We start from the raw sequence: 14,590 nt of genomic DNA, 5'->3' as shown, positions 1-14,590 counted from the left end.
TGGTGAACAAATGTCCCAAATGATTTTAAAATCTGACAACGAACGACAAAGTTATGGCCCAGACAAGCTCATTTATAGCCATTTTTTACCTTTGAACTCAAATTGTGACCTTGACCTTGGAGATATTGACATAATTGTTTCGCGCAACACACCGTCTAATGATGGTGAACAAATGTGCCATATGATTTTAAAATCTCACAATGAACGACAAAGTTATGGCTCGGACAAGCTTGTTCCGCCCGCCAGCCCGCCAGTCCGCCCGCCTGCCGACATTCGCCAATCTAATAACCAGTTTTTTCCTTAGGAAAACCTGGTTAAATATATCAGTATTACAGATAAGGTGTACTGGTAAACAACACTTGGCAATTATTAGTAGACCATAAAGGATTAGTGATGGCAAGTTTGGGCCAATTCGAAATTGAATTGTAACTTACCGGTATTCAGTTAACTTCTTGAATAAGCATCCTTTTAATGAGTGTCAGGATGAATCGTCTCATGACACCATGGCGGGGCATACATCCCAAAAGCGGAACTGTCCTGTCATTATAGGAACATTTCGCATGTATAACCATTAAACCAACTTGCATGGTTTTGGGTCAAAACAAAACAAAAGTTACCATGGCAGCTTCCTGTGCCGCGTAGGAGCACTGCTGTACTCCCCCTGCCACGCCCCCCAGACACAGGCTTTCATACACACACTCCTGGGCCTGGGACTGAAACAACAAGAACAACAAAGATGTAACACTTCAGTTTAACCCTTTGCATGCTGGGATATTTGTCGTCTGCTAAATTGGTGTCTGCTGAATTTCTAAAATCATCCATTTTCTTCACTTTTTTTCAAAGACCTATACCAGAATATCAAAAAGGTTGGATCCTGATCAGACGCCATATTTTGTGGCGTCTGATCTGGATCCAAACTGTTTGCAAAGGCCTTTAAAATTCGGTTCCAGCCCTTAAAGAGTTAAACCTATTTTGTATAGCTCAATTGCATAGAAATCCTAATGCTTATTTGAAATGAGTTCGTTTCCAGGGACTAGAACCAGTACTTATGTGTCTATGGAAAAGATCTCAAGAATGCTCCAACAGTGGAGATCGAACCCGTGACCTACCAGTCACTAGACGGACACCATATTTAACACTTAACCTTTCAGATACCCATTATGACACATTTGTAGTCTCTTAGAAGATAAAATAAATTTAACCCTTTGCATGCTGGGAAATTTGTCGTCTGCGAAAATGTCGTCTGCTGAATTTATAAAATTCGCATTTTCTTCGATTTTTTTCAAAGAATACTATCAAAATAGCAAACAGTTTGGATCCTGATGAGACGCCACGTTCTGTGGCGTCTCATCTGGATCCAAACTGTTTGCTAAGGCCTTTAAAATTCGGTTCCCGCATTGTAAGGGTTAAAGACATTTCTTACTACACTGTAACTCCAATATAGTGCAGTCCGTTATAACGCTGTGTCCAATATAACGCAGGGGGTCATTGGACCCGTTTTTTCTCCAACCTTCCATTTCTGACTCAAATCCATGTTATGCAACTCTCAGAAAATTCAAAGAAGCCGGCGATCACAGCTTGATTGCTTTATCCCTCCGTTTAACTGATTTTAATTGATAAGAGGTTTAACGACACTCGACAGCTAATTGGTGTTAATCTGTTGTGTAATGTCAATAAAGGTGTGAAAACTCGCGAGTGCGTGTTTATTACATGTATTCCCTATCAAAGCGGTTCAATGTTTACGAAATTAGTAAACATATTTCTTGTCATAAATGTTTAACATTATTTTTTCGTAAGTGATGTTGTAATTATATTTGATTATCGGATAAATGTGCACAGTGAAAAGCAGTATGTATACTGTTATCATTCGATTCGGTTTATATGCATGTATTTGCGGATGACAACACAGCATGACAATACACAGGACCTATATTATAGGCTATACTTTACCTGTTTTTATAGCCCTCGTAAATAAATAAGCTCAAAACTTATAACGCTGTCCGTTTATAACGCTGTTGCGTGGCTTGGACCCCGTCATCCGCGTTATATTGGAGTTACAGTGTACCAGTAAATTCAAGTTTAAAAGGATTCGTTTACAACCCTAAGATACTGCTGTGCAGCAAACAGCATAAAACCTGAACAGACTGCAAGTTACTCACAGGCTGTTCTGGTTGTATGCTGTTTGCTGCTCATCAGTAACTAAGGAATGAAAATGAAGCCTTTAAAACTTAAATTTAAATGTGTCTCTATGCGTTTTTTGTCTGTTATTAAGATGTACACATTGCACTTTGTCTATAAACACAAGATGTTTGTTTTTTCTTCTTTATGTATTTTGTATACTGTTTTTTTCAACAAGCAACTACATGTAATTGTAATGTTTACAAGATACTTCTCTAAACTATATGCTTTGTCAGGGACATTCGCTTTGTCATCGATGACTACTATAACAAAAAACTTTAGATTTATGTTGGATGCATTACATGTACTTTCGTTGCAGTGATCTTATTTCTTAGTGCACAACATTATTGTTATAATTTATATTGTATATGTACGTGTCTGCAATCACTGAATAAAATGTGTTGAAAAAAAGAAGAAGAGAATAATAGGTTGGTAACGTGGATGGAGAATGGTTATCTGGCAAGTTGGAGGAATTTATCGGGTGAGCAGAAGGCTCAGGTACTACTTACATGTACCCCGGGTACTCTTAAGTATACTTACATGTACCCCGGGTACTCTTAAGTATACTTACATGTACCCCGGGTACAGTAAATATACTTAAACGTTACCTGGAATTTTAACGCTAAATCGGTCGTTGTCGGCTATTTTTTATAATAAATTGTGTTCTTATTTATGTCAATTTTATGTTAAATGACATCTATATTATCAAACTCATACTCAAAAAGCGAATGCCGGACAAAACCCCTCCCGGATAAAAACCCTCCCGTCAGCTTTATAGGGGCCGGACGAAAACCCTCCCATGAATAGACGGGGACGGACAAAAACCCTCCCATGAAAAAAACGGGGGAGGACAAAAACCCTTCCATGAAAAAATGTGACCGGACAAAAACCCTCCCGTGAAATCGTCAGCAATCAGATTCACTGGGAGAAACGCCAGACCATCCAACATCCCGCAGAAGCAAATACATTTGTCGGAGATTAATGGCTTTTAATTGATTCTGTGATTAAACTAATTAAAAACTAAAAGTAGTTGCAGATTCACAGTTTGCTATTTTGAGTAAATTTTGCGGATTAATGAAAATTAATGCAACAATGTGTGACGCAATTACATTTGTCGGTGTTTAATTGCTTTCACGGGAGGGTTTTTGTCCGCAGTTGCAGATTCACAGTTTGCTATTTTGATATATATTATTGTATGCCATTTACTAGTTAATTGTTATGATTAGCTGATTAGTGGGCCTAAATTACCGAATCATTGACATATTTGACAATACAGTATGCTTTATATATTGTCTGCAAAAATGCAATTGAAAACGTTACAGTCAAAGATAAATAAAATAAGTAATTAAGACAAATTAGTTACATGCTAACGAATTGTTAGTTGTTAACAGAATGTTACTTTCATTTTCGCAAAGTTTTCAAAAACTTCCCGGAAAGCATGTTTTTTTTGCATGAATGAGCGTATAACGCGATTAAACGTTGCATTGTATTGATTGCATTCTTTCAAAATTTAAATTCACTTGTTTATGAATGGCCTCATTTTATGTTTTAATTGATGTTGTTATTATATTGGATTATCGGATTTATATGCACATTAGAAAGCGGTATGTTTACATTTAATGGATGCACATTTTCTTTCAATTTCACACCCCTGAAAACACAATACACAATACACACAATGGGTAATTTTGTCGGATTAATGAATGCAACACTAAGTGTTAAATTTCTTTTACGGGAGGGTTTTTGTCCGCCTACGTTTTTTCATGGGAGGGTTTTTGTCCTCCCCCGTTTTTTTCATGGGAGGGTTTTTGTCCGCCCATGTTTATTCATGGGAGGGTTTTCGTCCGCCCCCTATGAAAATGACAGGAGGGTTTTTATCCGGGAGGGGTTTTGTCCGTATTCCTCAAAAAGCATGTTGATGCAGGTTTTTTTTTAAGAAAAGTTTGTTTAAGATTAACGTCGGTGCGTTTTACGACAATGGATTTTGGGCGGGAATACAACTCGGGTACAGTCTAATATCAACCGGGTACGTTTATTTATATTTACCGTACCCAGAGGTACATGTAAGTATACTTTAGAGTACCCGGGGTACATGTAAGTAGTACCTGAGCCGACCATGACCAATCGAGCTCCAGTAGGGCAAACATGTGAGCCTTGGACTGAACAAGAACAAGAAACCCTGACAGAAAAATCTGAACAAACCTACATTTACAATCTAATAAAACAGCGATTATTCGATCATTACAAGCAATACTGGCACTATGAGATCAATAATTCATCAAGACTAAATACATATTGCCGCATTAAAGACACATTTAATACAGAACAATATCTGGATATCATTACAACAAATCAATTTAAAATAGCACTAACTCAATTACGCCTATCATCACACAGATTAGAAATAGAACGAGGGCGATACCACAATATTCCTCAGGATAACAGGAAATGTAAATTTTGTAATCTTAATATCGAAGAAAGTGAATACCATTTCTGTCCAATATACAAAGGTATTAGAAAAACTTTAAAGTCATATTATCAAAGATGACCAACGTTAAATAAGTTTGATTTATTAATGAAAACACAAATTAAACAAGAAACCAGTCGGAAACGAGTGATGCTCCCCAAAGGTTTTTTTTTGTCACAATATTACACTGTATATTCAGATAAAAGGAAACGTCTTGAGGGCACAGTAGTTTGGGGGACAAGAATTTTTTTATATAAAATTTCAAAGGGCCATAACTCTGTGAAAAATCATCCGGCCAGAACCCGCTGATAATATGCACATCTCCTCTTGGTAGTGAAGCTTCCCATAAAGTTTCATTGAATTCCAGTCATTAGTTGCTGAGAAATAACCCGGACAAAAATTGTGCACAGACGGACACATGGACGAACGAAGGGGCGACTATATGCTCTCCCCAAAAAATTTTGGGAGAGCTTAAAAAGAAATCATTAATCTTTCAAAAAATATATATAATGCAAATTGTTTACGGAACAATTTAGAAACAAATATTACATGGTTCAACATAATTAGTTTCATTTTAACATTCATATTAATTATAACTCATCAAATTCTGGGAAAAAATAGTATACATAGATAAATTAATTAATTGTAACAATGTACTCTTTGTCTCATTATTTTATTAACAACTATCATTATCGATGTTAGAAGAACATATCCTATGTTATGAAGCAGTAAAATATTTGTTAACTTCCTCCATTACATTATTTGTATCATTATTACCTAATTTCATAATAATTATCATCTATGTCGTTACACTTGTGTATTATGTATAATTGTATAATTCATTTGGCTAAAAAGCAATTGCATTCTTAAGAGCTAATAAATGTTGTTGTTGTTGTATTTAAAATACTGCTGATAATACATCATACAAATAGATAAATCCTGATTTCTGTTTGGACTGAAAATAAATCAATTCATTATGCGATGTATTGATTAAAAGGTCAATATTACAAATGCCGAAGCTTCTTTGATCTAACTCTATTCTATGATAAGCATAATACCCCTAATCCCTTCAGAAAGGGATTATAAAACTGTCAAAACAAACGCATGCCAAACATGTGGTCCATACAGACCCCTAATTGACACCTGACAGCAAACTTGCCACCCCAAGGTTACCAAGCACTTTCTAAATTAACAGCCATCCTTCTCAATATAGGTCTTAGTTAATTGACAGCTTTTAGTGCTTGATTGAGTCATAATGGCTTCCATAAATCTGGAGATATATTTGAGGAGATTATCTGGAAAGTTATAAAAGTTTCTGCCTTTGTTCTAACTGGGAACATCTTGACACATTTTGTCTGTACAGATAATAATTGGAAGGAACTAAACTGCTGGCAACGTGGATCTATCTCATACTGCTTATAAGTATAAAGGTGTTTTTTATTTGATTACAATTATGTAATTTATTATTTTCTTATTGAAAGGGTATCTGAAGATGTTTTTATGACAAATGTTTTATATTATTTTCATGTTACATGTTTTTGTTAAACATTATATTTATTATTTTCTTATAACATGTGTAATTTAATATTTTCTCATTACACATGTATTTTTTTATTTTCTTATTACACACGTAATTTACTATTTTCTTAGTACACATGTTATTTATTATTTTCACATAACAATAGCAATGTATAATTTTATACCTAAAATTACTTTTGAAATTACAATAATGATTTATAAATTTCTTATTAAAAGTGTAATATTCATGTGAAGTATTTGTTTAAGAACAGAAATTTAACACTGTCATCATACATGTAACATAATAACTAAGAAAATATTGGAATAGCCTTGTTAATGATCATTAAAAGAGATAATTACATAACTTTGTTTTCAATTATCAATAGACCTTATCATAAATGAGTGACAAATATATTGATGAGTAAACAATAGAATATTGAAAATAATTTTAGAGATAAAATCTTGATAATTGACCACTGACTGTACAGGGCGATTACACAATAAAAGTGCTTAACATGTTTGACAGGTTGATTGTGAAACAGTGCCATTATGCAACATTACATCAGATAAAATCTGCATAAATCTAAAGATGTGAGAATATTGTCAATTTTATTTGGATAAGATCTTTGTTTCGCTTTTTATTCTGAAGACCTAAGTATTTAAGCCCAAGAAATACCACGAGATATATAAAATCCTACTTTCATTTACATACTTTCAAGCTATATTTTGTATCTGGATTTCTTTTCTATACAAAGTAAGTGCATGTAACAGTATTTTCTCAATTTAAAAAGAAATTTGATTCATATATTAGTATTGTAATTTCGTTTTTCAATTTATAATGACATATGATTGTAAGAAATTGTACATACTCTTATATAAAACAATTTAAATAAATTCCATTTTATTATTTCCTTTCAGTCTGGAAATGATACAATATATTATAAATAGTAAGATTATTTATGTACATGTAACAGTTTTGAATTTTTATGTCATTTTAGACATGATTGTTGGGAATAATATAAACATATTATAATAAATATTTATTTATTTTCCTAGTCTAGTTTCTAACAGTCTAGATATAATAAAGTAAAATATAAAACGACAGATGAATTATTTAACAAAAAATAAAACATTCAAATAATAATTGTTTCGAAATATTATATTAAATCAGTTGATAAAGAATGAAATATAATAAATATTATTTATACAATGTGTATTTTGTGTAAATTTAATCACTGTAATAAAAACAAAAACATCATTATTATAACAGTAACTATATGAATATAAAATACACATGTATTCAAACAAATAATGATGTTTTTTGTTCTCATTACAGTGAACAAATAATACATACATGTAATATTTAAATTAAATTAATATTGTTTTTATTATTACAGTCATCTACAGTCAGGGTTTCTCTAGACCATGATGTATGAGAGACTTCCAGAGGACCTGGGTTCCACATCCATGAATTACGACCCACAGGAGGCGCTATTCACCGGACTATCGACACAGCCTTCGTTGGAATCACAAAAAATGAAAGCCGTGAACAACAGCTTTTCGACCAAGCTTGCATCAAAATCCACTAACATGAATTATGATAATCTGGAGAAGGACATGTTTGGGCAGAAATACAAATCTGATGCGGATTATGATAACTTGATGAGTGAAGTGGAAAAGGGAGAACTTGATGCCATGAAACCGGAAGTGTCCCGTTTCAAGCTTTTAGTGACTTATGTGTTTGATTTTGATCTGGAGATGACTGAAAGTGAAACTAAGAAAGACTTGTGTGATGTCAGTGTGTCTGGTCTGTTGGGCTTCAGTAACGTGAAGGAGGAGGACGCTGTGGAAGCTGTGTCTGATGATAAGGATGTGGATGATGATGATAAGGACACTTGTGACACTGACTTGGGACATGATGTTTATGACTATGAACAGGATTCTGGAGATTATGACATGGTTGAAGTAGTTGAGAATGACGAACAATCTGAAGCTGATTATGCTAATGCCAGAGAAGACCAACATGACATGAAAGGCAGCAAGAACAACCTTCTAGACGACAATATAGAAGAAACAGGGGAACCTGCCAAAAAAGACCAACTTGAGAGTGATCTAGAGAAAATCCTTGAGAGACTGGACATCGCAGAAGAAGACTATTCTGACTTTGATGAATTACAGTTAGAGAACGGCGATTGTGACAACAGTGAGATAGGAAACAGCCTCACTTCAATCCCTAGTTTTGATGGTCAGTACCACAACAGTGACATGGACAGTGAAAATGATGATGATGATGATAACAATGGTGAAAGTGCCAGCAGTTGCAGAAAGTATGAAAAGAAAGCAAGCAGCCAAAAGTCATCAAAAGCTAGTCGAGGCCATAGCATGAGGAAGGGGTTTGTTTATTACTCAAGCAAGGCAAGGCTGTACAAGGGACAGTTATGTTACAGTGACAGGGATGTTAGTGAGCCGTCGAAGAAGAAGTACCCCTTGTTAAAGAGGATCTTCCTCAGAATGTTCCCCTTGAGAAAATATGTCTTGAAACATAAGAACAAAGATCATGCTGTGGAATAAATATGAATCTGGATCTGGAAATACTTAATGCATTTGTGTAAAGTGTCAGTCTGCTCAGGCCAATCAGGGACAAAACTTTTGCTTTTATGGTATTTATTGTTTAATAGAAGTATTTTCTTTAGTCCACCTATGATGTAAAGTGCAATGTTGATTAGCCTGTTCAGACTGCGCAGGCTAAACTGTGATGATACTTCATAAAGCCCTATTTAACCATTGGTAGCTCAACTTTTTAAAATAAGTTTAAAAGAATTAGAACATGAAAAATAAAAAAAAATTAAATAAGAATTTTGTTGAATTAGAATGGTTTCTCTACCTCAAACATTAGAATGTTATAGTGAACAAGTGACTTGAATAAGAACAAAGTTCATGATGTGGAAATTATATATATGGTTCACTCAAATTTTATTTGATACAAAACAACATAATAAAGAACATGAAGTGTTCACTGTTCAAATTGTATAGACATAATAGGTTCCCTCACTGAAAATGATGCATTTTTTATAGTGATGTGCAAATAAATTATTAATGTAAAAGCATGGGCATTGTTAGAGTTATGTACACAAAATCATCCAAATATGGCCAAAAAACTTAGGAAGCTTGAAAATTATAATTACAATTTATGGAATGGCTAGACATATATTCAATTGTTAGCAATCAGAAAACTTTGTAACTTAATTGTAGTCTTGTATGATACTATTCACAGGGGATGAAGGATAAAACATTTATTGCCCTTGTTTTGCTTACACCATGGGGCAATCTGTAATGTGCTATGAACAAGTGGGATCATACCGAGTGTGTTGTTCCTGTGTGAAGTATGCCTCTTAAATACAATGTATATTAAGTGTTGTTACATGTATGATTCAATTGTTGTTATTAAAAGCTAAAGAAACTGTATCACCTACACCACGTGGAGGAGAAGTGCCCCCCCGGAGAACTGCCCCCCCCAAAGATTTTTCACTGGGCGGAGAACTGCCCCCTCACTGTTTTTGTATAGGGCGGAGAACTGCCCCCCTGCTGATTAATAAGGGGCGGAGAACTGCCCCCCTGTCAGAATTGATGACCCGGAGAAGTGCCCCCTAATTAAAGAAATAGCGGTGATATATAAAGCGAGTATTATAATGACAATAACGCCAGTAACTTTCTTGCTATTATGTATGGAAATTGAGTGAAATTTCAAAAGTAATATAAAGTTGTACAAGTAATAAAAGTTATAAAACGGCATAAAATACCTACCTCGGCATGGACGTCGTCACGTCGCCAACTTTATAATCACGTGATTTTCGTCAATGTGAACAAAGTAAAACAAATAACTTTTTGCTAATAAAAAGTTTTCGCGGCTGAATTATTTGATATTTTCCCCGTAATAAAAACAAACAATTAGCATGCAATTTAATCCATCCTTATGCCAGCTGAAAACAATAATTTATTTGTTTGTTTTCGCCAATTACGGATTTGGACGGTTCAATATAATAAACCCATATGCGGCTTTATTCAAAGCTAACAAGTTCTTAACAATTAAGGTCGGTCCGTCTACCAATTAAAAGATTAAAAGATCGCGGTACTTATCGTTAACGGTAACAAGTTCTCTGCCTGCCTTATTAGCTGCTAATTAAAGCAACTGTTACCGATTTTTTTTGTTTGGCATGTCGACATGATCTGCTCAAAATGCAAACTGCGGACGACTCGACGGTCTGGCGATGCTACCGACGGATAAGGTGCTAGAAGACATGAATTAACTAAACAACATAAATAAATTGCTTATAAATTCAACTTCACTTCACTTTTTTCTTCTAGTCAGCTAAATTATTGCCTTTGCCTTGCCTATTAATTTACTTTTTTATATGTCAATTAACTTTTTTTCCATGGGTCAATACTATCTTTATAATGTAAATTAATTCCGATGTAACTTTTCCTCCATAAGTACCGAGTTGCACGTCTATATTTAGTTGCAACACATTGCCAGTATTAACACGCACGCGTTTCCTGTGTGGATCTCGACTATGTTTCGCGCTCTTATTAAAACACGACTTTTACAAGGCATTCATGTATAGTGAGTGGTGCAGATGCGTACCAAGGGCCTTAAACAGTATTATCACATGCCTCTAGACAATTTGTGTTATTCAGTTCGATAAATGGTAATATACTTGTACTGAAATTAAATTGTTACCGGATAAAATGTGGTCGGCGATAACGTAAAATTACCCGTAAGTATTGTTTTCACTACGTAACTAATAACTAATATGACACCGGGGGGCAGTTCTCCGCCCCTACAGATTTGATGGGGGGGCAGATATCCGCCTACTAAATTCTGACAGGGGGGCAGTTCTCCGCCCCTACCGATTTGATGGGGGGGGCACCTCTCCGCCACCTTTAAAATAAGGGGGCAGTTCTCCGGGGGGCAGTTCTCCGGGGGGGCACTTCTCCGGATACCGGTGTTATTATTCTCTTAACAACATCATTCTATTTTTGCCAATAACTGATTTTGTTTTCTGGTAAATTTTAAATACAGTATTGAAAGATAATATATAAACAGTGAAAAATGGGGCTTAACCCTTTACCACTTAGATAATACTTTACCACTTAGATAAATACTTTACCACTTAGATAATACTTTACCACTTAGATACATACTTTACCACTTAGATAAATACTTTACCACTTAGATACACACTTTACCACTTAGATACATACTTTACCACTTAGATACATACTTTACCACTTAGATACATACTTTACCACTTAGATAAATACTTTACCACTTAGATACACACTTTACCACTTAGATACATACTTTACCACTTAGATACGATTTGTAGTCCCTCAGAAAGTTAAATTGAATCAAAGACCTTTTTACTAGATTCAAGTTTTAAAGGCTTCATTTCCAACCAACAGCATAAAAACTTAACAGACTGAGAGTTACTTGCAGGCTGTTCTGGTTTAATGCTGTTTGCACATAGCCATTTTCACTTTGCTTCTGAGTGGGAAAGGGTTAATGCATGTGTGTAGTGTCATCCCAGATCAGTGCGTGCTGTCAGCATTTTAGAATCATCCATTGAAAGGAATGCTCATCCAGGGCCCTCAATCCATTTTAGGGGAAGCAGGTCGCTACCCATAGCAGGGGGAATATTCGCAGCGTTTCTCTTATTGGGGGATTTTTAACTTACTCTCTAATTATTACATTTGTACATGTTTGCACTATATTCATTGCTTATTTCATAATTTAGTTTGTTTGACAAGATTAAATTAAAATAGAATTGAGATATAATAATCATGAGACATCTATCTATAAAAATAAAAATAAAATTATATTTTTTTTAGGGAGAATTTTTCCCCAAAAAAGGGGAAAAAAGTATACTTTTCAGGGGGGGGGGGGGGGGGGGGGGGGGGAATTTCGGCCGTGAATTTGACAGATTGAGACTCTGTCATCATAACAAAAATCAAGTTTAGGCTGAAAGTGTGGTCACTGAATAGCCTGTGCTGGCTGCATTAAGCCTACCTTTCAGAGACCAATGCTCAAATGTATTTAAATCAATATATGACAATAAGTGTTTAGTAAACTTAAAACAAGAGCACCAAATAACGGGTGCCACGTCGGCTGCGGGTGCAGTTTTGAATAAATGAAAGCTTGTCAGATTATATTTTTTTAGATGTCACAGTGACCTTGACATTTGACCTATTGACCAAAAAATGGGTGTGGCATGTAGAACTAATCAAGGTGCAGCTACATACGAAGTTTCAAAGTTGTAGGTTGAAGCACTTTGATTTTAGAGCCAATGTAAAGGTTTACAAAATGTAAAGGTTTTAGCACAAAGCGGCCGACACAACACAACGACGGACACGACGAGCTGGCTATGACAAAACCTTGGGTTTTCTCTGAAAACAGCCGAGCTAATGATACAAATTGTAACAATTGAACTTAAGTTAATCTGTTAACGTAAATTGACAACTTGATAACATTAGTTATCAATTTTAGAGTATTTCAGTGCTTTCTGCAGGAATTTTTTCAGACGCCCCGGGCCGAAGGGTTGGGATAACCCCTCCATATTTTTACATTGTTTGAGGCCAACCATGTCATTGATAAAGATATGTTTATAAATTGTTTATTAATTGTTTTAAACCTTTCATGTATTGATAGTGTAATCTCGTCGCGAAAGATTCTCCTAAACATCTGTATCAATCCGACTGTAATAGTGCATACGTGCTACTTTTCCAGTTTCTTTGCATTACCTGATAATGCAGTATATTCTATTTCTAAAGCAAACTCAGGTAAATATTGACAATAAAAGCGCTCAAGAATTTCATAAACACAATTATTTTTTTAGTGAAGTGTAACCTACGGAACATACCATCATGAGCTGTACCAGCATAGTCAGGGTCTGAGGCTGCATGTCCATGGAAGGTGCGTGAGTGAAGTGGTTGTGAAGGTAGCGGAACGCTCCGCCCGCCAACTCAAAGTAACGCACTGCCTCCTTCAAGCCATGTTTTGTTAATCGATCCTGATAAATAACATAAAATAAGGTTTATATTTCAAACACAAGTGAAATCAGTTTCATTGAGAACTTGAGCCTCTTTCTAAGAATAGGCTTACCGTAATTACTATATGTTTTTGGACACTCTAAGTTTTCGGACACCCCTTTTTTTTTAGCAAAAATCATTATTTTTCGTGAATCTTAATTTTTGGACACACAATTTTAGTCCATAATTATGTCTCTAAGCTTTCGGACAGTATATTTTACAGCGCTATTTTACCGAATTTCGGTCCTGTTTTCGATATCTAATGACACTTCGATCATGGGGTTTTACAACCAGATTAACATCATAAAACATGGCACGTGCATGCCTGAGGGCAACTGACCATTACATTTGCGTTATTGGGTAAATAATCATGTAAACCAGTATTAAACAATGGTTTCCCCCGATAGCATAAGCGTTATGACAATTATCTGGGGTAGTGCCAATTAAAAATTCAATTATCTACCGCAATGGTACTACCCCTTCTCAGTAAAATAACTGTGACAAATACTAAACGCTTCAAAGTGTGATGCACCCTATTGCAAGTTTTACGAACAATGGAAGGTGTTAGACAACAACTATTGGAAATGAACAAACAAAGAATTCATAGTTTGCTTTTTTTATTGCGTTAATTACAGGTTCATACTAACGAGTATCGGTACATCAAATGCTCATCTTTGAACTCGTTGGTCAAAGTACAACCTTGTAGTAACTTTCTGACAAATAAATAAAGCATTTACAATTATTTAAAATGCAGTGCAAACATATAAAACTGTAATTTATACTATACGGCATGGTATTTTACAAGCGCATGCTATTACCGGTAGTCGTTGACACAATTGACGCTATTTTCGGACACTTCGATTTTCGACTCTAAGTTTTCGGACACTTGTATTTTGTGAATATTTTTCGAATCTAAGTTTTTGGATACGATAAAAAAAAATTTTTTAGTGTCCGAAAACATAGAGTAATTACGGTAATGCATGTGGGTAAAGTGTTGTGCTAGATTAGCCTGTTCAGACTTTCTGCTTTTGTTGTATTTTTATAAGGAAGTCTCTAATATGAAGAATTCAAGCTAAGAAGGAGCAAAGCGTAATCCCTGGGGTCGTATTCCAGAAACATTTCTGTCATTTAAGTCATTTCTTAAATAATTTCACTTAAGATCAAAATTACAAGGTTTTGCATTTCTTTACTAAATAATGAAACACATGTTTTTATGGGTATTCCTAAAATAACATTGGCATATTGATGTTATTTAAATGTATATCTTGATGCCAATCTATTGCAATATGAAATGAAACACTTAAGAAAATTTCCCTACTTAAGGATGAGAATAAAATTTAC

The 14,590-nt window shown here is 34.9% G+C and overlaps 2 protein-coding genes across 4 annotated transcripts in view; both read right to left on the bottom strand.

Moving 5' to 3' along the window:
• Positions 1-14,590, bottom strand: part of LOC127846702 (endonuclease/exonuclease/phosphatase family domain-containing protein 1-like) — a 182,249-nt gene that overhangs the window by 93,708 nt on the left and 73,951 nt on the right. The gene's annotated exons all lie outside the window — the stretch shown is intronic.
• LOC127846701 (rhophilin-2-like) overlaps positions 1-14,590 on the bottom strand; it is a 63,103-nt gene that overhangs the window by 17,311 nt on the left and 31,202 nt on the right. Inside the window, exons 8-9 of the mRNA XM_052378191.1 lie at positions 13,081-13,230; positions 618-713 (exon numbers count right to left, since the gene is read on the bottom strand). Of these exons, the coding sequence (XP_052234151.1) occupies positions 618-713; positions 13,081-13,230 (246 nt within the window). The remainder of the gene's footprint in view (positions 1-617; positions 714-13,080; positions 13,231-14,590) is intronic.

Source organism: Dreissena polymorpha, chromosome 9, assembly GCF_020536995.1.
Source record: "Dreissena polymorpha isolate Duluth1 chromosome 9, UMN_Dpol_1.0, whole genome shotgun sequence".
NCBI classification, from domain to species: Eukaryota; Metazoa; Mollusca; class Bivalvia; order Myida; family Dreissenidae; genus Dreissena; species Dreissena polymorpha.
Note: the sequence above shows the minus strand (reverse complement) of the source record. Positions and strands in the feature narration are given on the sequence as shown.